This window comes from Tachysurus vachellii, chromosome 22 (assembly GCF_030014155.1).
Source record: "Tachysurus vachellii isolate PV-2020 chromosome 22, HZAU_Pvac_v1, whole genome shotgun sequence".
Classification (NCBI taxonomy): Eukaryota; Metazoa; Chordata; class Actinopteri; order Siluriformes; family Bagridae; genus Tachysurus; species Tachysurus vachellii.
The window spans coordinates 42,501-67,500 of record NC_083481.1 but is presented as its reverse complement, the minus strand read 5'-3'; the positions used below and the strand labels follow the sequence as shown (position 1 = coordinate 67,500).

Sequence of the window (25,000 nt, the reverse complement as noted above, 5' to 3'; positions counted from 1 at the left end):
CGTGGCGTACCCCCTCCGTCACGTGGCGTACCCCCTCCGTCACGTGCCGTACTCCCTCCGTCACGTGGCGTACCCCCTCTGTCACGTGGCGTACCCCCTCTGTCATGAGGTGTACCCCCTCTGTCATGTGGTGTACCCCCTCTGTCATGTGGTGTACCCCCTCTGTCATGTGGTGTACCCCCTCTGTCATGTGGTGTACCCCAGTTTGGGAACCACTGGCATAGTTATTAAATATTCATAATTACTCATTATCTCATCTCTTTTATAATCTTTTCAGTTTTATTGTTTCCATTTTAACTGTTGAATTATTCTCTCTCACTCTCTCTCTCTCTCATTGTTCCCTCTCCTGTATGTTTGATTGTGTGTGTGTCAGTGTGGGTTCTTTAAGCAGACAGAGAGACATCATCACTATGAGACAGAGTTTTATCGTGCTCAACTTCACCTGCAGCCATCAGATGCAGATAAACACACGGTGGCACAATAACTCCATCACACACAGACACACACCCTTCAGTTCAGGGTAAACACATGCTGTGATTAATGTATGAATCACAGTCCTGCTGAGTGCCAGACAAACTGTGTGTTTGTGTGAGCTGAATACATCTGAACCTGTCGTCTAATGAATCTCACAGCATGAGCACTTATCACTTTACACCAACAATGTGTGTGTGTGTGTGTGTGTGTGTGTGTGGTCATTTAAGTCTTACTACACTAATCTGCATCTGGTGTGATGTGTATTGTTAAGTAAATAGGAGTACTGTAGCTGGATGCTGAAGCATGGTGTGAGTTTACAGGCTGACAAACAGAAATAGTTGAAGTGACATTTAAAATAAGTTTTAACAAGAAGATGCATTTATAAAAATAAAAATGTCTTAAAAAAAGCATTCACTATAAATGAAACTTCTTAGTGACTGATATGTGCAGAGGATCTTTCTCACACACACACACACACACACACACACACACACACGCACACACACACACTATTTTTGTTCCTGTGCTGCTACTTTAACCCTGAACATGGTCTCTAACTGTTCTCAGTAGCAGCAGCCTCCTGACTCACAGACTTGTGTCCAGTGTACTGCAGTTGTGTGTTGTGTTTTTGTGCTGCAGTGTATTTATTATGAATGTGTAACTTATTTCAGTGAGTTTTATTGTTAATTCCTCATAAGACACCAAATAACAAACTGTTTGTCTTTCGCTCTCTCTTCTTCTCTCTTGCTGTTTCTCTCTGTCTATCTGTCTGTCAGTTTGGTTTTTTCAGGAGGTCCACACATAAGGACAGTGTTCCTCAGTATCATGCAGTGAGAATCCGGCATCAGGAACGTTCTCACCTGCACCCTGAGCTCCAGCCCCAAAAACTCCTCAAACCTGAAAAATCTCACAAATCAAACATGAAACAGTGGAGAACACGGTGGAGTGATGGCACACACTGACATGCCCACACACACACACACACACACACACACACACACACACACACACACACACACACAGATTTACTTTAGCATGTGCTAATAATCAAATAAACAATAATAAACACACACAACAGCATTATAGTGGAGTCTTCAGGAGGCTGCCTGTGTCTTTATGTCCCATTTACAGAATGTGTTTATGGTCTATATAGGAAATATGGACATATCTTTGATTTCAAAGAAGGAAACCATGGTGTTGGGTGTGTAGAGAATGTGGGTGTGTCTTTTAGTGTGAGACTGAGAATGAGAGTATTGAAAAAAGGCTTTTATTATCACACATATATTAAAGCGGTGGTTCTCAAACTGGGGGTTGTGACCCTGTAGGGGGTCACAGAGTGATTTCAAGGGGTCACAAGGAAGAAAGTGTCAAGATATTGTGATTACAGTAAATATTTTTAATGTTACAAATAATAGGACAAATGCATATTTTCTTATTTTAAAAAACAGAACTGATTGGAGTATTTTAAAAAATAATTATAAGTAATATTTCTTCAGATAAGACATCACTGAGTGTCAACTAACAAAATACAAATACAAAAACACAACATCACATGTGGACGCCGTTACCACAAAATTGATAAATGTTAGGTCCTGATGGATGATGAATTGTCTGTGTGATGAGAGTCATCTAAATGGGGAAAGTGGAATAAAGCCCTTGGCTGTGGCCCTGTGGCGAACCGAGCGTGAGCAGAAAAAACACATGAGCTTTTACCGCACCTGATGATGAATGATGCAGAAACACAACAAGAAGGTGATACGGCCAAAGACATCAAGAGTCAATTGATAGATGGATCTCAAAAACAACTACATCCATCCTACTGAAAGGATGGGGCATAAATTCATTTGATAAAAAATATTATTTATAGTACAAAATATTACAGTACATCTTGTTAAATGTTGTGAATGGTTTAAAGCCAGTTTTTGTGTATGTTTGTGTATACGGTCTTAGTGCGAGTCGCGTGTTCTGGTTGATCTTAATGGAGAGGAAGTTTGAGACCCGCTGCATTACAGCACAGTGAAATGATTTACTTTATCCCAGCTTTGGTGAAGTGCGGCTCAGAGATGTAGATTACAGATTACAGATTACAGAAACAGGATGAGTTTGTTTTCAGATTTTTTTCTCATGAAATCACGTCAGATTATGAAGATTTATTGAGGTGTGTTTTTGTATTTAAAAATGAGTGAGACGGACACACCCACTTATCTACAGACAAACTTTGCACAAATGTGAGGAAAGATTTAATCTTCTGGAAAGCAGTAATAATGTAATTGTGTTAAAGTCACACAAGGAAAAAAACCCTGAAAAATATATTAAAACTGTATATCACATCTGACATTAGATTCTGGCTGTGTTTACATTTTAACATAAATGCTGTGTGTTCAAGGGTAACACACACTCACACAGACACACACGCAAACGCACACACACAGACACAGACAGACAGACAGACACACACACAGACACAGACAGACAGCCACGCACACACAGACAACACACACACAGACACACAAACACACACACAGACAAACACACAGACAGACAGACAAACACACATACACACACAAACACACATACACACACAAACACACACAGACAAACACACACACAGACAGACAAACACACACACAGAGACAAACAAACACAGACAGACATATAGACACACACAGACAAACACACACACTGTACCTTTTTTTATTAGATTAATTTAAACACTGCTATAACACACATCCATTACACACATCTAACATGATAAAGGTACTTGAGCGTATATTATAACACTTGAGATTCTTCAGATCTGTTGCTCCTTAGCAGACAAACATGGGAAGATTTTTACTCATTAAAGGTTTGTGAAACAGCCAAAGTGTTTTTCAGGAAATAAATAGTGTCTAAGTTCCTGGTTTTGTTTCTCTGTTAAATCATTATTTAAATATTCAAATGTTCTCATGTCTGAATATTTCAATTTTTTTTTTATGGATTTTCACACTTGAATCATTAACTTTGATTTGTTCTTTAATTCTTTATTGTATATGAATCTAAAAAAGACAAGCTGCAGGTTTCAGAAGCTCTTAGTGTTTTATTTCTCATTTCTGTTGCAAGTGCCTTACATGAGCATCACTGACTCCATCATTCAGACGAGCTGAGTTTATTTACTGGCTGTTTTAGACAAACGTAAAAATAAATAGTTAAATAAATATCCAGTAAAGTTAGATTTCTTTAGTTAGAGCAGCAAAACACAGCATGTTGTAATAATTAAGGAACTAAACTCAAGATGTTCAATTGGTGCTGATGTGAATTAAAAGATTTGACTCAAGTCTGTGTGCCTTTCAGTTATTTAAAACCTCTGTTTAAACGAATCCCTGATTCTCTTTATTCACTGTTTTATTGATAAAGTTCAGGCCAGTGATCAGTTTAATGTTGGTTTTGATTCTAATTTAAACTCACTTGCGTATTTTGACTCCTTTTGACTAACCCTAATTTGAAATATTTAATTTACACACAGCTTTAACATATAGTGTGTCCTGTTACTGACTAATCTTATACAAAGGTCTGTCACACACACACACACACACACACACACACACAGAGCGAGGAAAACATTGTTTTCTGATGTTTCTCTGTTCAGTATTCTGATTGGTTGTCATGGTGATTAATTGACTATTAACCGTTTTATCCTAGAGGAGTGTTGCTCTGTGTTGTGTATGTGTGTGTGTGTGTGTGTGCGTTTGTAAGATCTCAATAAGTCCTCTTTAATCCTCACTTTACTCACTTTGTGTGAACCTCAGGAGATGCACGTGAATGGAAAAATTTAATGGCTAACTGTTTATTGTCCTGTGGGATGTTTAACAACGTCATCCTGTTCAATCTCGTGTGTGTGTTTTTGTCTATAAAACCTCACTTTCTCCCTCAGATTCAGTTGTTTATTTGATAGTTGAGTGTGTTTGTGTGAGGTTTGTGTGATGGACATGAGTGTGTGGTCTGTGGTGTTTGCCATGCTTCTGGTGTTTGTCGGGGAGACACATGGACAGACAGATGGAGACACGGCCCTGGACTTTGAGGAAAACATGACAGAGACATTGGTAAGATGAAAAACTCTTGCAACTTATTAAATTGGTTTACACTCAATACAGATTTGACTCTAGATTTCCATATTAGGGCACTTGATAGAGAACAAAGTGCCAACTACTGAACTACTGAACACTAGGAACTGAACACTACACTACAGCTAACTGACCTTTTATACACAATCACAAGCTGTAAAACTAGCTATAAAATGTCTCTTTCCTTTAAGATTATTAAAAATTTAAATAGTCATAGTCTAATTATGACATGAATTTGTTTCCAGCACATCATTTTTGACTTATACTGTATTTAAGAAGTAAACTTCTTCAGTACTTTCCTGTCCGTAACTCTTGGCTGTGCTACAACAGGTGTTTTATATTCCATAGAAAATCTTGAAGAATGCTCTGAGACTACTGGACAACTGGAAGTGGCATTTTGTGATATGTTTAAAATGTCGACCTCAAGTCTTTATTTTCACATGACACAGATGTACACAGAGGAAATGTCATTGTGGAATTGGGAGTAAAACAACGACCCGTTAATGATCTGTTAATGATCTCTTAATGATACATTAATGAAGTGTTTCAATAAAGTTTTAATGATCATAAAACTGTAAACTAATAAAAACTTTGCTTTCTTAAATAGATTTATTACATTTAAACTAAATGTAGATAAACTCAAAAATCACACATTTGATAAACTCAATGAATCAGAGATGGGGGACTCGAGTCAGACTTAAGTCGCAGGTTTGAGACTTGAGACTTGCTTGACAAATATTAAAAAAAGACTCGACTTGACTTTGACTTGAATTTCATGACTTGCACATGTGTGACTTACTCCCACCTCTGCAATGAACTAATACAACATGTCTCTGTGTGTGTGTGTGTGTGTGTGTGTGTGTTACAGGTGAACAACCAGCAGCTCAGTGGTGTTACTGATGATCGCCTTCTGAAGATGGTGTTGAGTTTGTTTCTACACAACCTACAGAGACAGACACGAGAGCCATCAGTGTTACACTACCCTCTACGGTACACACACACAGACACACACACACACACAAATATACATGATTGTGTTTGTGTGTTGTGTATTGATGTTTGTGTTATTGAAGTGTCCGTAGTGTATTCATGTGTGTGTTATCGGTGTGTGTGTTGTGTAGGTTTGGACGTGGTTCACACTCTGATGTTCGCACTGATGAGAGAATTCACTCTCGGGACTGGGACGGTGTTCCTCAACAGATCTGGAGCCTCGCTGTGCCACAGAGATTTGGCAAAAAGTAGCTTTTAAACACAGACACACACACACACACACACATTTTCTGAATAATCAAATTAGTCAATAGTCAAGAATTATTCAATAATCTGTTCAGATTTTGATGTAAGTTGTTTGTGATATTTAATTATAGTAATAAATGATTATTAACTAAAGTCTTGCTTGTCAATGTATTGATTTGTGTGTTTTAATGACAGTAAAGTGGCAGCAAACATGAAGATTTATCTCTGAGTGTCATTTTACACCATTACACACACACACACACACACACACACACACACACACAAATCCAAAGATCTGTCAGTGTTTATAATGATTTATAATCCCAGTCTGTCACACCGGGAGGAGGAAGACAGACCCATACGCAGGATAGCTTCAGATAAAAAAGGTTTAATAAATAATAAACACAGAACAGGAACATAGACAAACTAAACTGGATAAAGGACGAGGGGACGATCACTGACGATGATTCCGCGCCGCCATCAGCAACACTGCACGGTTAAATAGACATAACAATTAATACATAGGGAACAGGTGTGTAGAGACGGGGAGGAGTAACAAGGGCGGGGCAGACACGTGACACGGGACATACACAGAAGCACATGGCCAAAGGTCCGGGCTGAAAACACAACATGATTGTTCACAAGGATTTATAATCCCACTCTCAGTGTTCATAATGATTTATAATCCCAATCTCAGAGTTTATAATGATTTATAATCCCACTCTCAGTGTTCATAATGATTTATAATCCCAATCTCAGTGTTTGTAATGATTTCTAATCCCACTCTCGGTGTTCATAATGATTTCTAATCCCACTCTCGGTGTTCATAATGATTTCTAATCCCACTCTCGGTATTCATAATGACTTCTAATCCCACTCTTTGGTGTTTATAATGATTTATAATCCCACTCTTGGTGTTCATAATGATTTATAATCCCACTCTTTGGTGTTTATAATTATTTATAATCCCACTCTTTGGTGTTTATAATGATTTATAATCCCACTCTTTGGTGTTTATAATGATTTATAATCCCACTCTTTGGTGTTTATAATGATTTATAATCCCACTCTTTGGTGTTTATAATGATTTATAATCCCACTCTTTGGTGTTTATAATGATTTATAATCCCATGCTGTAAATATTTAGCTGTGAAAGTAGTGGAAAATAAATGCTGTATTTGTATCAGTTTTAGTTAACAATCACTTTCACAGCTGTTTTTTACACAGATTGTCTATTTTCAAAGCTTTGGTGTGTGTTTTTTTAATGTTTGTGTGTCATGAGTTTTTGTTCCTGTTTATTTCACATTTTTCTCCATAACGACATCCTTCAGTGTTGTGTGCGAGTATGAAGCTGATTGGTGCAGTGACTGGCAGGTAAAGCAGCCAATCGGAGATCAGCATAGTGTTGATTGGTGGAGCCAATCAGTGGGCGGGTTCAGAAAGAGTTGAAGCTGCAGAGGAGAAATGCAGAGAGAGGATGGAGGGAGGTTGTGTGTGTGTGTGTGTGTGTGTGTGTGTGTGTGTGTGTGTGTGTGTGTGTGTGTGTGTGTGTGTGTGTGTTTTACCGCAGTGAGCAGAGAACAAGCAGCAAGAAGAGATGAGAGAATGAGAATGAAGGAAATATTTTGAGAGATAAAACAAAAAGAGGAAATAAAAGGCTTTATTAATATTGGGATTTCACCTGTACTTCATCACCATAAACATCATCATCATCATCATCATCATCACCCTTGCTCTTATTCCTATATCCTTTTTAACTTCAACAATCATCACTCTGTCTCTCTGCTATGGAGGGAAGTCCTCGGAAAATTCAGTTCACAGTTCCACTGCTGGACTCTCACCTGGACCCTGAAGCTGCTGAGCATGTAAGTAGGTGTGTGTGAGTGTGTGTGTTTGTGTGTGTGAGTGTGTGTGTTTGTGTGTGTGTTTGTGTGTGAGTGTGTGTGTGTGTGTGTTTGAGAGAGAGACAGAGAGAGAGAGAGACTCCTTAACTAACAGATACAAGGGCCACACATTCTGCACTTATAGGCTACACCCACACCCATACTAACACCCACACTAACACTCACACCCACACTAACACTAACACTCACACTAACACCCACACTCACACCCACACTAACACTCACACCCACACTAACACTCACACCCACACTCACACCCACACTAACACTCACACCCACACTAACACTCACACCCACACTCACACCCACACTAACACTCACACCCACACCCACACTAACACTCACACCCACACTCACACCCACACTAACACTCACACCCACACTCACACCCACACTAACACTCACACCCACACTAACACTCACACCCACACTCACACCCACACTAACACTCACACCCACACTAACACTCACACCCACACCCACACTAACACTCACACCCACACTCACACCCACACTAACACTCACACCCACACTCACACCCACACTAACAATCACACCCACACTAACACTCACACCCACACTAACACTCACACCCACACTAACTCTCACACCCACACCCACACTCACACCCACACTAACACTCACACCCACACTCACACCCACACTAACACTCACACCCACACTCACACTCACACCCACACTCGCACCCACACTAACACTCACACCCACACTCACACCCACACTAACACTCACACCCACACTCACACCCACACTAACACCCACACTAACACCCACACTCACACTAACACTCACACCCACACTCACACCCACACTAACACCCACACTCACACCCACACTAACACTCACACCCACACTCACACCCACACTAACACTCACACTAACACCCACACTAAAACCCACACCCACACTCACACCCACACTCACACCCACACTAACACCCACACTCACACCCACACCCACACTCACACCCACACTAACACCCACACTCACACCCACACTAACACCCACACCCACACTAACACCCACACTAACACCCACACTCACACCCACACTCACACCCACACTAACACCCACACTCACACCCACACTAACACCCACACTCACACTAACACTCACACCCACACCCACACTCACACCCACACTCACACCCACACCCACACTAACACCCACACTCACACCCACACTCACACTAACACTCACACCCACACTAACACTCACACCCACACTCACACTAACACTCTCACTAACACTCACACCCACACTAACACCCACACTCACACTAACGCTCACACTAACACCCACACTCACACTAAAACCCACACCCACACTAACACCCACACCCACACTCACACTAACACCCACACTCACACCCACACTCACACCCACACCCACACTCACACTCACACTAACACCCACACTTCCCACTGAGATTGACCCTCAGTCAGACGTGATAAAATGATGAAACATTAAACTTACACTTCCGTGTGCTGAAGCATTGGAGTTTCCATTAGATTATTAAAACCATGTGAACAGAAGATTGTGACTGATTCACTGACGATATGTCTGTGTGTGTGTGTGTGTGTGTGTGTGTGTGTGTGTGTGTGTGTGTGTGTGTGTGAAATAAAGGACTGATAAAGATGCTGCTCTCTGTGGGATGAGTGGAATGAGACAATTAGTCAAATTAAACTGTGGAGAATTGTTAGTTGCTTGTGGTTATAAGTGTGTGTGTTTGTCCATAGAAATAATTGAGCTGAACTGAAGATATATACATACACACACACACACACAAAGATTCTCCTATCCAGATTGATGTGCAAAAGTGTTCTACTATTGAATACATTAACTCTGGTTCACTAGATTACACAATTACACACTGCATAACCTTTAAACTTTAGATTAGGGCATATTGTGTAATTGTGTATGTCTGTGTGTGTGTGCGCATGTGTGCTACAGATCAGGAGGAGACGTCCGACTCCTGCCACGTTGGTTGCATCCAGTGATCCATCATCTCCCGGTGAACCTTATGATCCATCAAACATTGAGATCATGAACACACTATACTGCTTTCAGCCAACCAGAACACACTGTAACTCAGGGGTGTCTCATCATTTCATTTCACATCACAGCATCTTTGTAAGATCCTGAAGAGGCATAATCAAAGTCTAGATATAAAAAGTAATGAACATATCTAACACACAGGCCACATTCAGACCACAGTGAAACAACCGAAACTGAGGACTGCATTTCTGTGTGTGTGTGTGTGTGTGTGTGTGTGAGAGAGAGAGAGAGAGAGAGAGAGAGAGAGAGTGAGCGAGACGCACACAATTTAATACACAAGGAAAAATGACATACTAGAAAGTAAAAAATAAGGTAAAAAAAAAAGATACCAAACATTACAACCATTTATAAAAATTTCTAACAATGTAAAATCTTTATAACATTTCATAACACTTTATAATGACAATGTGACCAACGTTTGCAGTGGCAACTCCTTGTACTGATAAAATAGTGCTGTATTTTATTTTATTCTGTCTATGTCTTAGTTGTCAGTGGAGTGAACAGTGCAATATGTTGATGTTTATGATTAGCCGTTTCTGCAGGACTCTGGAAACAAAGCCTATTCTCATAAGACACGCTGAGTGAGGTTGGGAGAGTTTAGTCAGGCTTATGGAGCTGCCCAGAACTACAGAGAAAACAAGATGCCAAAGCAGAGTAAGCAAGACATAGCGGCTAGGCTAACAGCTAACCCAAACATCCAGCAATTCCATCTATCATGCTGGCTAATGTTTTTTCAGTGGATAACAAACTGGACCATATCAGACTTACAAGAGCATCTTAGCACAGCTTGAGGGATTGTTGTGTTTTTGTGTTTAGAGACATATTGCTGCCTGTGCTAACACTTCTCCCAGCGACTGTTTGTAATAAGACCATGCAGTGGTTTCTGTCACCACATGTAGATTTCAGGACTATGACATGCCAACCCCAGGGCTCTGAACAACTTTGACAACCCCAAGTTTTGTAGACAGGCAAGAGTGACATCTCCAACCAACCATCGAAAATACCCTCTGGGCATCAGCATTAGAATGTGGAAGCACTAAAACCAAGGCTACTTGTTCTGAGCAGGTGTTGTCAGTGACCCGGGGCCCCCTGGAACCATCTCAGGGCCTCCAGTTTGAGAACCACTGGCCCTAGACTACTTGTTCTAGCAGGTGTTGTCAGTGACCCGGGGCCCCCTTGCACCATCTCAGGGCCCCTATTTTGAGAACCACTGGCCCTAGACTACTTGTTCTTAACAGGTGTTTTCAGTGAACCGGGGCCCCCTGGCACCATCTCAGGGCCTCCAGTTTGAGAACCACTGGCCCTAGACTACTTGTTCTGAGCAGGTGTTGTCAGTGACCCGGGGCCCCCTGGCACCATCTCAGGGCCTCCAGTTTGAGAACCACTGGCCCTAGACTACTTGTTCTAGCAGGTGTTGTCAGTGACCCGGGGCCCCCTGGCACCATCTCAGGGCCCCTATTTTGAGAACCACTGGCCCTAGACTACTTGTTCTGAACAGGTGTTTTCAGTGAACCGGGGCCCCCTGGCACCATCTCAGGGCCTCCAGTTTGAGAACCACTGGCCCTAGACTACTTGTTCTGAGCAGGTGTTGTCAGTGAACTCGGGGCCCCCTGGCACCATCTCAGCTTTCTTTTCATTGGTTGTTGCGTTAAATCTTACCCATATACAATAGTGCTGTTTCTGTGTGAGAAATACGGTGTGTGGTGGGAGCGTGACAAAAGACCGACATGAGGGACTGTCACGTTAATGTGTGACACTTGAGAGCCCTGCAACCGACAGGAACTGACAATGATTTCACTAATGTAACGTAGATTATGACTGAAAGCTACAAACCCATCAGTATGTAACAGCTGAGTCTCAGGTCTGTTTTACCAACACTGAACTTCATGACACTGAGATCTCACATCATCATGTAAGATGGAGAAGAGAAGCTGCAGCATGGACCAATAACACCAATAACAGCTCTGTAGAGAGGGTCAGGAGCATGTCTCCCTGTGTGTGTGTGTGTGTGTGTGTGTGTGTGTGTGTGTGTGTGTGTGTTAGTGTTAATACTGTGTGCATGAGCTGATTTCTATCACTTTTTGTGTCTGTGTGTGTTAAGAAATAGATGAAGATCGTTTCCCACACCAGCTGTATAAGGTAACTTTATTATTATTATTATTATTATTATTATTATTATTATTATTATTATATAGTTAATGCTCAATATTATAATGATGTAAAGAAGGAGAAAGTGTCTTTTTTTCAGATTTTTTGTCAATATCTTTTCTTCTTCTTATTATTATTATTATTACTTCACAGCAGGCCTTGCTGAATTCACCACGGCAGAGACGGAGAGGTGTGAAGGGAACTCCAACCATGAAGGGTGCATTATTTCACTGTCATTACAGACAGACAAACAGACGGATGGATATAAAAGAAAGATAAACATTCTTTAGAACAAAAACTGAGTATCATTGATTTGTATAAATATTTGGTATGTGTGTTTGTGTGTGTTTAGAGCTGCAGTTCCTAGTAGAACATCATGTGTGTCAGCTGCAGTCAGCATCTGCAGCAGACGAGTCGTCAGAGAGTTGTGTTTCGGATGTGGGCGGAGACGAGGACATAGCAGAGCATGATGGGAGTTTGAACTCCACAGATACAGCGCAGGAGTTTGAGAAGCTGTGCTGTCAAATGGAGGGTGAGGAGACAATCAGTCTGTGACAAGTCAGTCCCACTCGTCCACTGCTGGCAAAAAAAGGATTTGTTTTATCAGAAGCAAAAGCTGAAATGTTTACTTCTGCATACAGATCTTCACCTTACTGGTGTTCACATGAGATCCTCAGACTTGTGCAAACATCAATAACGAGTGTGTCATTAGTGTGTGTGTAAATAGAGTGTGTGTTTAGTGTGTGTGTAAATAGAGTGTGTGTTTAGTGTGTGTGTAAATAGAGTGTGTGTTTAGTGTGTGTGTAAATAGAGTGTGTGTTTAGTGTGTGTGTAAATAGAGTGTGTGTTTAGTGTGTGTGTAAATAGAGTGTGTGTTTAGTGTGTGTGTAAATAGAGTGTGTGTTTAGTGTGTGTGTAAATAGAGTGTGTGTTTAGTGTGTGTGTAAATAGAGTGTGTGTTTAGTGTGTGTGTAAATAGAGTGTGTGTTTAGTGTGTGTGTAAATAGAGTGTGTGTTTAGTGTGTGTGTAAATAGAGTGTGTGTTTAGTGTGTGTGTAAATAGAGTGTCTGTTTAGTGTGTGTGTGTAAATAGTGTGTGTGTAAATAGAGTGTGTGTTTAGTGTGTGTAAATAGAGTGTGTTTAGTGTGTGTGTAAATAGAGTGTGTGTTTAGTGTGTGTAAATAGAGTGTGTTTAGTGTGTGTATATAGAGTGTGTTTAGTGTGTGTGTAAATAGAGTGTGTGTTTAGTGTGTGTGTGTGAATAGTGTGTGTGTAAATAGAGTGTGTGTTTAGTGTGTGTGTGTAAATAGAGTGTAATTAGTGTGTATGTAAATAGTGTGTGTTTAGTGTGTGTGTAAATAGAGTGTGTGTTTAGTGAGTGTAAATAGAGTGTGTTTAGTGTGTGTGTAAATAGAGTGTGTGTTTAGTGTGTGTGTGTAAATAGAGTGTGTGTTTAGTGTGTGTGTAAATAGAGAGTGTGATTAGTGTGTGTAAATAGTGTTATTAGTGTTTGTATAAATAGTGTCTGTGTAGAAAGTGTGATTAGTGTGTGTTAATAGAGTGTGTAATTTGTGTGTGTTAATAGAGTATGTGATTTGTGTGTGATTAGTGTGTGTAATTAGCATAATATTTTTGGGTGATTATCTTGTATGAAAGCTTATCTGATATATTGTTGTTGTTGTTTTTCTTTCTAACAGCTTTTTCAAGAGAGAGTTTATCAGATGCTGCAGAAATTGAAGCCTGTTATTCTCAGGACAAACGTAACGCTCAGACGTCCACACAGCACAAACAAACAAGTAAATAACAAACAGTATCCTTTATTCATTTCTTCTCCTTTTTTAGTGATTTAGTTTCTAATGAAGATTTGTTCCTATTTGTGTGTTAAGGTCCATCCTTGTCTGCAGCAGAAACAGAAGAGATGAAGGAAATAAAACATTAATGATGATGATGATGATGATGATGATGATGATGATGATGTAGGATAAACAGATGGAATCCTATTAAAGACAATCTGCACATTTTCTTCATTGTATATTCTGGTTAATTAACACAATAGGGAGGTTTAATGTGATGGTTGAAGATTTCACCTGTAGCTTTAGTTACTTTAATTATTTCATTAAATTGAAAAATATAAAATTTCATTATAAATACCAACCGCACCCCACCCCCTTACTGTAGTGCCAAATTGTGATACAACTTTTAAACTACATTTCTGATGAGATCTTATTACATTTCCTTCTCTCTCTTTCCTCCTTTCACTCATTTATAATTTTTTTTCCGTTGTTTGTTTTCAGCACACAATTTATTAATAACTCAATAATGACCTTAGTTTCTCTGTGCTCGTGTGTGTGTGTGTGTGTGTGTGTGTGTGAGTGTGTGTTGTATTGTATGCCTCACCGTGTGTGTTACAAGAGTGTGTGTCTTACTGAAACTGAAACACACACCTTAATAAAGTAATAATAAAGCTAGGAAAAGAAGATTTTCACTGAAGAAGCTGTTATTAGTGTGGATAGTTTTAGCTGTAGCTCCTCCTCCAGCTGTGTGACATCATCACATTATTGGCTTTACACATACTTATTTTTATTTTATTAAAGAACCCTGATATCCTGGTTCTACATCACTGTAAGTAAATAAACATATTCAGTATTGTGTAGGTACCCTTCTGCAGTGTTGTATAAAGTACTAGAAAGCAATACTTGAGTAAAAGTCTTAAAGTACCTTATATTTACTGTACTTAAGTTTCAAAAGTAATTTTCTGAAATTTTATGAACTTAAGTATTTGAAGTAAAAGTAAAAAGTTTTTTTTTAAAAAGCAAGCGGTTAGAACTTTGATTGTGAACTTTATTGTGGCTTTCTTATAGTAAAGCATATTCAGGGTTCCCGTATCATCTTAATCTCACTCATCAAATCAAAATCACAAAATCTTTTCCAGGACTTTTCAGGCACAATTCTCTTAAGTTCAAAGAACAAACAGCTTATTTTTAGAGCTGACATCAAAGAAAAAAAACAGAAACAGAAATTTCACTTTTGTATGAACTTCAGGTAAAAATGAAAAATAAATAATAACTTATTTCTTTAAAAAAAAAAGACCTGCTTGTAGGGAGAACATTTTGGTCATGTGGTATGAGCATTTGTAGGGCTTACTCCCCAGGTCAACATCTCACACACACACACACACACACACACACACACACACACACACACACACACACACACACACACACACACACACACACACACAGGCCACCTATGTCCAGCAGCTACTAATACACCAGTCATTAGTTGAAACTGAAAGGGTGTCTGTTCATCTTCAAAAGAAGCTGGTTTTGAAAGTTGCCAGAATTCAGTCTTATTCATCTTGGACTATCGCCGTGTGGTCGTCTACGATAACGGGAGGTCCTCCAGTGGGCCAGGCACTTATTTCCAGGGATTTCAGAACAGTGTAACAGATATTGCGTCATCAGGTAGGCGTCACCTATTTGATAATCTAACCCTAACCGTAGTTTTTGGTTTTTTATTTGTTTTCTAAAATAAATCTACCTGTATGACTGTTTTGTCCTTCGTAGTATGATGTTTTTTGAAAGAGGTCGTTTTTCCACGACCTCCTGAAACACGCCCACTTTACATCGTGGTAACGAAACCCCTGGAATTTAGTGAATGCCCCTCCAGCAGGTGCATCCATGGCGGTTTCAGTTGCGCTTCCTCCTTTAGCAACATTACGCTGAAATAGAGCATTAATAATAATAATAATGCAATCTAGGAGCAGTCATTCACCAAACCTCCCTTACTGCAGTCACACACATTTCTTCTGGTTTTATTTTGTAGTAACGAGTAACGAAGATGTTTAGTGGAAATATAACGGAGGAAATGTTGTGGTGTAAAAGTGAAAGTTGGCATAAAATTAAATAGCGAAGTAAAGTACAGATACGTGAAATTTCTACTTAAGTACAGTAACAAAGTATTTGTACTCTGTTACATTACAACACTGCCCTACTGCCACCAACAGTAATGATGTAAGATCAGGATGTGTCACTCTGGAAAACACCAGAAGGACGTCATTAGTCTTTGTCTGGTGTCTCTGGGTCTGAACCAAACACAGCACCAGGACAAGTCCAGGACATTCACACTAAAATTTCTCAGACTTGTGGTTTTTCCAAGTAAATTAAAACTGCAAACTATTCATTATACAAGAACACACACATCATATCACACAATATCACAAACACACACAATATAACACAAAAACACATACACAATATCACACTTGATTGTGTGTGTGTGGCAGTGTTATAATGATACAGTGTGGCTTAAACAGTGAGATGTGTATTAAAAATATTAAACTCATAAATGTGTAGAATTAATTCTACTTTCTAGCTGCAGCACCACGTTCTTGCCACAGATCATCATCTTCCTCTTCTTTTGTATCTTCTGCATTAATTTATCAGTTTAATGCTCTTTTCCTGCAGTTTCTTCTTCTGTCTGAATTTCAGACTCATAGCTGTGACTCTCACCTACAGACAGACAGGAACACACAGAGACAGACAGACAGAGACAGACACACACACAGAGACAGACAGACACACACAGACAGACAGAGACAGACACACACACAGAGACAGACAGGAACACACAGAGACAGACAGACAGAGACAGACACACACACAGAGACAGACAGACACACACACAGAGACAGACAGACAGACAGAGACAGACACACACACAGAGACAGACAGACAGACACACACACAGAGACAGACAGGCAGACAGACAGAGACAGACACACACACAGAGACAGACAGACACACAGAGACAGACAGACACACACACAGAGACAGACAGACAGACACACACAGAGACAGACACACACACACAGAGACAGACACACACACACACACAGACAGACACACACACAGAGACAGACACACACACACACAGAGACAGACAGACAGACACACACAGAGAAGGACAGACACACACAGAGACAGACACACACACACAGAGACAGACACACACACAGAGACAGACACACACACACAGAGACAGACAGACACACACACACACAGAGACACACACACACAGAGACAGACAGACACACACACAGAGACAGACAGACACACACACAGAGACAGACAGACACACACGGAGATAGACAGTTTATGTATAAAATACATTCCGTGTGCATTTTATCACTGTTTACATACTGTGTGTGTGTGTGTGTGTGTGTGTGTATGTGTGTGTGTGTGTGTGTGTATGTGTGTGTGCTCTGTATTTTGCTTATATAATTATATTTATATATTTAATTTGTTACCATTCTTCATTTTGTCCCTCCACCTGCTCTTGTTCTCCTCAGTGTGTCTCATCCACATGGATCTAAAGCCAACCAGGTCTGCTACAGTCCACTGTAATCCTCTACACACACACACACACGCACACACACACACACACACACACGCATGCGCACACACACTTTATTACCTTATATTTTTTATTATTATTATTATAATTATTTTTATTATTATTATAATTATTATTATTATTATTGTTATTAATCAGTCAGCATCTGCAGCAGACGAGTCATCAGACAGTTGTGTTTCGGATGTGGGCAGAGACGAGGACACAGCAGAGCATGATGGGAGTTTGAACTCCTTATTCCTCCAACTCCACACACTCCACTTTTTTAACGTAAAATAAAGTTGGCCAAAAGCGACTGATCTTTATTATTAGTAACATCTATTTACAGCATATTGCCATAAACCAGATCAGAGGATTAAACTATTTTTGTTGAACTTTTACTCGTCCTGCATCTTCATACAGCAGATTTATTCATTCAGAGCTTTTACTTTAGCAGCTTGGGAGCTTTCCTAAAGCTGTCAAATCTCCAGCAGCTTCCAAGCTGAATGGATCTGTCCTATGATTTCTTTATCCTTTAAGTTTTAAGTTTCTAAACACTTCATGTACACTCTTGGTTCTGTCTGTGTGTAAACGGCTGATTAAACTGTCAGATTCAGTACAACACCAGATAGGGACGGGACATCTGCATATTGGGATGAAATTTAAACAAGTTTATTGAATTCATTTTATTGAATCAGTTTTTTACATATTAATCTAGCCATGGGGGTCACAGTCCAGTGACTTCTGTGCCGGTCCCAAGCCCGGATAAATAGAGAGGGTTGCGTCAGGAAGGGCATCCGGCATAAAACATTGCCAAATCTAACCATGCGAGTTGTCAGGAAGAATTTCATACCGGATCGGTCGAGGCCCGGGTTAACAACGACCGCCATCGGCGCCGTTGACCTACAGGGCGCCGGCGGAAATTGGGCTACTGTTGGTCGAAGGAGTAGAGGAGGGAGGAGAGTGCACAGACAGAGAGAGAAGAGGAAAGGTAAGAGTGTAGGACTGAGAATAGGGACTCTGAATGTTGGTACTATGACAGGGAAAGGTAGAGAGCTGGCTGGTATGATGGAGAGAAGGAAGGTGGATATACTGTGTGTACAGGAGACCAAGTGGAAGGGTAGCAAGGCTCGTAGTATAGGAGCAGGATTCAAGCTGTTTTATTATGGTGTGGATAGTAAGAGAAATGGGGTAGGTGTGGTCCTGAAGGAGGAGTTTGTGAGGAATGTTCTGGAGGTGAAGAGAGTGTCAGACAGGGTGATGAGTCTGAAGTTAGAGATTGAAGGGGTGATGTTGAATGTTGTTAGTGGTTATGCCCCACAGGTAGGTTGTGAGTTAGAGGAGAAAGAGAGATTCTGGTGTGAATTCGATGAGGTGATTGAGTGTATTCCCACGGGTGAGAGAGTGGTGATAGGAGCGGATTTTAATGGACATGTTGGTGAGGGGAACACAGGTGATGAGGAGGTGATGGGCAAGTTTGGAGTTAAGGAAAGGAACCTTGAAGGACAGATGGTAGTAGACTTTGCTAAGAGGATGGACATGGCTGTGGTTAACACGTATTTTCAGAAGAAGGAGGAACATAGAGTGACTTACAAGAGTGGAGGTAGGAGAACACAGGTAGACTACATCCTTTGTAGAAGAGGCAATCTGAAAGAGATTAGTGACTGTAAAGTGGTAGTGGGAGAGAGTGTAGCCAGACAGCATAGGATGGTGGTGTGTAGGATGACTCTGATGGTCTGTAAGAGGAAGAGGTCAAAGATAGAGAAGAAAACTAAGTGGTGGAAGCTGAAAAAGGAGGAATGTTGTGAGGAATTTAGACAGAAGTTGAGGCAGGCTCTGGGTGGTCAGGTAGTGCTGCCGGATGACTGGGAAACTACAGCAGAAGTGATCAGGGAGACAGGGAGAAAGGTGCTGGGTGTGTCATCTGGAAGGAGGAAAGAAGATAAGGAGACTTGGTGGTGGAATGAGGAAGTTCAGGATAGTATACAGAGGAAGAGATTAGCCAAGAAGAAGTGGGATATGGACAGGACTGAAGAGAATAGACAGGAATACAAGGAGTTACAGCGCAGAGTGAAGAGGGAGGTGTCTAAGGCCAAGCAGAAGGCATATGATGAGTTGTACACTAGGTTAGACACTAGAGAAGGAGAGAAGGACTTGTACAGGTTAGCTAGACAGAGGGATCGAGATGGGAAGGATGTGCAGCAAGTTAGAATTATTAAGGATAGAGATGGAAGGGTGCTCACAAGTGAGGAGAGTGTACAGAGGAGATGGAAGGAATACTTTGAGGAGCTGATGAATGAGGAAAATCAGAGGGAAAAAAGAGTAGAAGGGGTGAACTCTGTGGAACAGGAAGTAGATAAGATTAGAAAGGATGAAGTCAGGAAGGCTTTGAAGAGGATGAAAAGTGGAAAGGCAGTTGGTCCTGACGACATCCCGGTAGAGGTCTGGAAGTGTCTAGGAGAGGCAGCAGTGGAATTTTTAACTAGTTTGTTCAACAGGGTATTAGAAAGTGAGAGGATGCCTGAGGAATGGAGAAGGAGTGTGTTAGTGCCGATCTTTAAGAATAAGGGTGATGTGCAGAGTTGCAGCAACTATAGGGGGATAAAGTTGATGAGCCATACAATGAAGTTGTGGGAAAGAGTAGTGGAAGCTAGGTTAAGGAAGGTGGTGGAAATTTGTGAGCAGCAGTATGGCTTCATGCCCAGAAAGAGCACAACAGATGCAATTTTTGCTCTGAGAATGTTGTTGGAGAAGTATAGGGATGGTCAGAGGGAGTTGCACTGTGTGTTTGTAGACTTAGAGAAAGCGTATGACAGGGTGCCAAGAGAAGAGCTGTGGTACTGTATGAGGAAGTCAGGAGTAGCAGAGAAGTATGTCAGAGTGGTGCAGGACATGTATGAGAGGAGCAGGACAGTGGTGAGGTGTGCTGTAGGTCAGACAGAGGAGTTTACAGTGGAGGTGGGACTGCATCAGGGATCGGCTCTGAGCCCCTTCCTGTTTGCTATAGTGATGGACCAGTTGTCAGAGGAGGTCAGACAGGAGTCTCCTTGGACGATGATGTTTGCAGATGACATTGTGATCTGTAGTGAGAGCAGGGAGCAGGTGGAGGAAAACCTGGAGAGGTGGAGGTTTGCGCTGGAGAGAAGAGGAATGAAAGTCAGTCGTAGTAAGACTGAGTACATGTGTGTGAATGAAAGGGAGGGAAGTGGAATAGTAAGGTTACAGGGTGAAGAGGTGAAGAAGGTACAGGAGTTTAAGTACTTGGGGTCAACAGTCCAGAGTAATGGAGAGAGTGGGAAAGAAGTAAAGAAGCGAGTGCAGGCAGGTTGGAGTGGGTGGAGAAAGGTGTCAGGAGTTCTATGTGATAGGAAAATATCAGCAAGAATCAAGGGGAAGGTGTACAGGACAGTGGTGAGACCGGCCGTGCTGTATGGTTTAGAGACAGTGTCACTGAAGAAGAGACAGGAGTCAGAGCTTGAGGTAGCCGAACTGAAAATGTTGAGGTTCTCTTTGGGTGTGACAAGATTGGACAGGATTAGGAACGAGTACATCAGAGGGACAGCCCATGTTGGACGTTTGGGGGACAAAGTTAGGGAGGCGAGATTAAGATGGTTTGGACATGTTCAGAGGAGGGAGAGTGAGTATATTGGTAGGAGAATGTTGGACATGGAGCTGCCAGGCAGGAGGCAAAGAGGAAGGCCAAAGAGGAGGTATATGGATGTAATTAATGAGGATTTGAAGCTAGTGGGTGCAAGTGTTGAGGATGCAGAAGATAGGGTTAGGTGGAGAGAGATGATTCGCTGTGGCAACCCCTGAAGGGAAAAGCCGAAAGAAGAAGAAGAAGTTTTTTACATATTCTATGATCCTTCAGACGAACGACTCAGAAGTGGGTGGAGCGACATGTTGGAGACCCCTGGTGTAAGGGGACAGTCAGATTAGTCTTAGTCACTAGAGGGATTCAGAGAACAACACTAGATTTACTAACACTGCACAGATTTGCGTAATTCCCTGGACCTAACACCTACTAACACACCTACTAGGTCTCTGTCTCTGTTCCTGCCTTTGTCCTTGTGTTGAATTGTAACCTGTGAGTCCTGGAAACCAGGGTTTAAAGCCCATTATATATGTGCATACAGATGTAATAACACATACCGGTATCTGCTGCAGATTGATGGATCAGTTGTGTCCTGTATCAGAGGGATGATGATTTTCTCTGACATATCGCTGATTAATGAAAATGTTGGTTCCACAATAAACTCTATAAAAGCTGAAATGTAAACACAGTGACTTATAATCTCTATATACAACCCTGTCTCTACAACATACAACCCCATAAATCATTATATCATAACCCTAAATCAGTGTTTTTCGCTGTGTGTTTGTGTGTGTGTATGTATGTGTATGTATGTGTATGTGTGTGTATGTGTGTGTATGTGTGTGTGACTCTGTGTGTGTATGTGTATGTATGTGTGTGTGTGTGTGTGTGTGTGTGACTCTGTGTGTATGTGTGTGTGACTCTGTGTGTGGGTGTGTGTGAGACTCTGTGTTTGTGTATGTATGTGTTTTTGTGTGTGTGACTCTGTGTGTGTGTATGTGTGTGTGTGTGACTCTGTGTGTGTGTATGTATGTATGTGTGTGTGTGTGAATCTGTGTGTGTGACTCTGTGTGTGTGTATGTGTATGTATGTGTGTGTGTATGTGTATGTATGTGTGTGTGTGACTCTGTGTATGTGTATGTATGTGTGTGTGTGTGTGTGTGACTCTGTGTGTGTGTGTATGTGTATGTATGTGTGTGTGTGACTCTGTGTATGTGTATGTATGTGTGTGTGTGTGTATGTATGTGTGTGACTCTGTGTGTGTGTATGTGTATGTATGTGTGTGTGTGTGACTCTGTGTGTGTGTGTGTGTGTGTGTGTGTGTGTGTATGTGTATGTATGTGTGTCTCTGTGTGTGTGTATGTATGTGTGTGACTCTGTGTGTGTGTATGTGTGTGTGTGTGACTCTGTGTGTGTGTGTATGTATGTGTGTGTGTGTGACTCTGTGTGTGTGTATGTGTATGTATGTGTGTGTGTGTGACTCTGTGTGTGTGTATGTGTTCAAACTGCTATGTTCTTTAGATTATCACTGATTATAGTGAGTTGTCTCACCGATCTGAGACTGAGAGACAGGTGTGTTGTGTCTGTCACACAGAGGTGAGATAGACAAACCCAGTTCAGCTTCTTTATCTCCCTGTAAAAACACACACACATTAAGTGAAATATTAAACAACGTTGTTATTTAGGCATCATACAAATCTGATGATTGATGATATGCAGGAGATAAAAATGACACAGAAATATTTATTATTATAATTATTATTATTATTATTATTATTATTATTATTATTATTATTATTATTGTTGTTGTTGTGTGTGATTATTGTGCTCTGTGTGTGTGTGTGTGTGTGTGTGTGTGTTTGTGTTTACCTGTGTGAAAAACTCCTCCATCAGTCTAGGGGTCCAGCGTGAGTGTAAACTCCACGGTTTAGCAGGGTGACTGATATCAGCCGCATGAAGAATCAGAGACAGCGCCTTTGGTTTATCAATGCTGATGAACACACACACACACACACACACACACACACACACACTCAAGCTTTGAAGCTGCTGCTAAAGAAAATTAATCAACACCTTCTGACCAATTATAATCCAGAACTCAGCATCAGTGTGGTGTGATTGTTGTTTCTGAGTGTTTACCTTTCATGTTGCTGTAAACACGTCCTCATGGCTTTGACCTGAAGAACATGAGAGGACATGTCTGTTCCCAACACCATCTCTATCACTAGAGTCCGCAGCTCACTGACACACACACACACACAAAATAAAGTATAAAATTATATAATAAGAGCCGTGTGTGTGACAGAGAGAGAGCGAGAGAGAGAGAGAGACAGAGAGAGAGAGCGAGAGAGAGAGAGAGAGAGAGAGAGAGACAGAGAGACAGAGACAGAGAGAGAGAGAGAGAGAGAGAGAGAGAGAGAGAGAGACAGAGAGAGAGACAGAGAGAGAGAGAGAGAGAGAGAGAGAGACAGAGAGAGAGAGAGAGAGACAGAGAGAGAGAGAGACAGACAGAAAGACAGAGAGAGAGAGAGAGAGAGAGAGAGAGAGAGACAGACAGACAGAGAGACAGAGACAGAGAGAGAGAGAGAGAGAGAGAGACAGACAGACAGACAGACAGAGAGAGAGAGAGAGAGAGAGAGACAGACAGACAGAGAGAGAGAGAGAGAGAGAGACTTACAGCCATTCGGGGCGAGTGAGGTTCATAAAGATGTTTGTGTTTTCATTCTGCAGGAGGCGGAATGAGGCACTGACGTGGTGACTCTCCTGCACAGAGCGATCGTTATAGATCATCGCCATTTCAGACCTACACACACACACACACACACACACACACACACACACACACACACAATATTGTATACATGATTATAAAATCAATTCTTTTAGCAGCAGGTACACACAATGTTACGCACCGTGTGTATATGTGGAAGTTGTTGCTGTTTCCTGTGTGTTCATAATCATGAATGGCTGCTGCAAACAGACACGCCAACACCTCTAAGTCTGTCAACCAGTACTACACACACACACACACACACACACACACACACACACACACACACACCGGGAAAAACACATTATTTATAAACACCCAACCATCTATATATAAACAGTAGGTCAATTTGGCATTCATTGTTTATATGAAATTAATTATTCTGAATTTATACACTGAGAAATAGAGAGAGAGAGAGAGAGAGAGAGAGAGAGAGAGAGAGAGAGAGGTACCAGTACTCCAGTGTGCAGCAGTAGACAGTGCACTGTGTGTGTGACGTCAGCTGCATGTGTGTGGTTGTGATATGCATTGGTGTGTTTGCTGTAACCGCGTTCCAACTCACACAGGAATGACATCAAACATGAGAGTGGTACCTAGTAAACACACACACACACACACACACACACACACACACACACACTAAACATACACACACAGATACAACACTCAGGGTAATGTGTTTGTAGACACTGAAGATTTTCAGTATTTAGTATATTTAGCTCAGGGCTGTCAAGTGTCACACATTAACGTGACAGTCCCTCATGTCTTTTGTCACGCTCCCACCACACACCGTATTTCTCACACAGAAACAGCACTATTGTATCTGGGTAAGATTTAACACAACAACCAATGAAAATAAAGCAGATCCTGGAATTGTTCATCATCGTCCTCGTTCACCCACAGAGAAAAGCACTGGAGCTGCGAGCATCACTTTGAGTGATGGTACACAGTGGTTCTCAAACTGGGGGCCCTGAGATGGTGCCAGGGGGCCCCGGTTTTATGACATTTTAAAAAATAATGAATTTATCATAAATTCTGTTTAATTAAACCAACAGCACTACATTGTATTTTAATATGTTTTGTTTAATTCACATATTAAGTTTTGGAATGTTTTATGTTATAATTTTTTTATTTTTTTTTTGGGGGGGGGGAGGGGTCGGGATGCACTGTATTACAAGGGGGGCTTTTGAGAACCACTGGTCTAGGGTTAGTCATAAAATATGTCACTCTTGCCTGTCTTCAAAACTTGTTAGCCCTGCAGTATGTTCTGTGTTTAGTGTGTTCTGTGTTCATTGTTTTGTG

At 41.1% G+C, this 25,000-nt stretch overlaps 5 protein-coding genes across 9 annotated transcripts in view; 3 read left to right on the top strand and 2 right to left on the bottom strand.

Moving 5' to 3' along the window:
* Positions 1–3,787, top strand: part of itga7 (integrin, alpha 7) — a 26,092-nt gene extending 22,305 nt beyond the window's left edge. For 2 of the 4 annotated variants that reach the window (XM_060858303.1, XM_060858302.1), the window contains exons 25-26: positions 374–520; positions 1,251–1,389. In XM_060858303.1, coding sequence (XP_060714286.1) covers positions 374–484 — 111 coding nt within the window. In that variant the 3' untranslated portion in view covers positions 485–520; positions 1,251–1,389. Of the gene's footprint in view, positions 1–373; positions 521–1,250 lie in introns of all 4 variants that reach the window. The other 2 variants (XM_060858301.1, XM_060858300.1) reach the window with 1 other exon arrangement.
* Positions 1–25,000, bottom strand: part of nckap1l (NCK associated protein 1 like) — a 131,663-nt gene that overhangs the window by 85,725 nt on the left and 20,938 nt on the right. The window lies entirely within an intron of this gene.
* npffl (neuropeptide FF-amide peptide precursor like) lies at positions 4,128–5,872 on the top strand. The gene is made up of 3 exons (XM_060858629.1): positions 4,128–4,553; positions 5,443–5,564; positions 5,696–5,872. Exons 1-3 carry the CDS (start codon positions 4,434–4,436, stop codon positions 5,814–5,816), a joined length of 363 nt encoding a protein of 120 aa, XP_060714612.1. The 5' UTR covers positions 4,128–4,433; the 3' UTR covers positions 5,817–5,872.
* LOC132838259 (protein phosphatase 1 regulatory subunit 1A-like) lies at positions 7,314–13,897 on the top strand. The gene is made up of 7 exons (XM_060858503.1): positions 7,314–7,675; positions 9,689–9,749; positions 11,895–11,932; positions 12,095–12,158; positions 12,294–12,473; positions 13,640–13,738; positions 13,829–13,897. Exons 1-7 carry the CDS (start codon positions 7,598–7,600, stop codon positions 13,879–13,881), a joined length of 573 nt encoding a protein of 190 aa, XP_060714486.1. The 5' UTR covers positions 7,314–7,597; the 3' UTR covers positions 13,882–13,897.
* LOC132838360 (dual specificity calcium/calmodulin-dependent 3',5'-cyclic nucleotide phosphodiesterase 1B-like) overlaps positions 14,763–25,000 on the bottom strand; it is a 14,352-nt gene continuing 4,114 nt past the window's right edge. The window contains exons 7-15 of one of the 2 annotated variants that reach the window (XM_060858637.1): positions 24,151–24,291; positions 23,841–23,941; positions 23,606–23,731; positions 23,068–23,169; positions 22,798–22,918; positions 22,480–22,561; positions 21,486–21,600; positions 17,251–17,351; positions 14,763–16,453 (exon numbers count right to left, since the gene is read on the bottom strand). In XM_060858637.1, the coding sequence (XP_060714620.1) occupies positions 16,389–16,453; positions 17,251–17,351; positions 21,486–21,600; positions 22,480–22,561; positions 22,798–22,918; positions 23,068–23,169; positions 23,606–23,731; positions 23,841–23,941; positions 24,151–24,291 (954 nt within the window). In that variant the 3' untranslated portion in view covers positions 14,763–16,388. The remainder of the gene's footprint in view (positions 16,454–17,250; positions 17,352–21,485; positions 21,601–22,479; positions 22,562–22,797; positions 22,919–23,067; positions 23,170–23,605; positions 23,732–23,840; positions 23,942–24,150; positions 24,292–25,000) is intronic. The other variant, XM_060858638.1, reaches the window with a different exon arrangement.

Excerpts from the sequence above, each read along its gene's own strand:
- npffl (XM_060858629.1), top strand. The coding sequence starts at position 4,434 with ATGGACATGAGTGTGTGGTCTGTGGTGTTTGCCATGCTTCTGGTGTTT. Across the intron at positions 4,554-5,442 it reads AAAACATGACAGAGACATTG|GTGAACAACCAGCAGCTCAG; the intron begins GTAAGATGAAAA and ends TGTGTGTTACAG. Across the intron at positions 5,565-5,695 it reads GTGTTACACTACCCTCTACG|GTTTGGACGTGGTTCACACT; the intron begins GTACACACACAC and ends TGTGTTGTGTAG.
- LOC132838259 (XM_060858503.1), top strand. The coding sequence starts at position 7,598 with ATGGAGGGAAGTCCTCGGAAAATTCAGTTCACAGTTCCACTGCTGGAC. Across the intron at positions 7,676-9,688 it reads ACCCTGAAGCTGCTGAGCAT|ATCAGGAGGAGACGTCCGAC; the intron begins GTAAGTAGGTGT and ends TGTGTGCTACAG. Across the intron at positions 12,474-13,639 it reads GCTGTGCTGTCAAATGGAGG|CTTTTTCAAGAGAGAGTTTA; the intron begins GTGAGGAGACAA and ends TCTTTCTAACAG.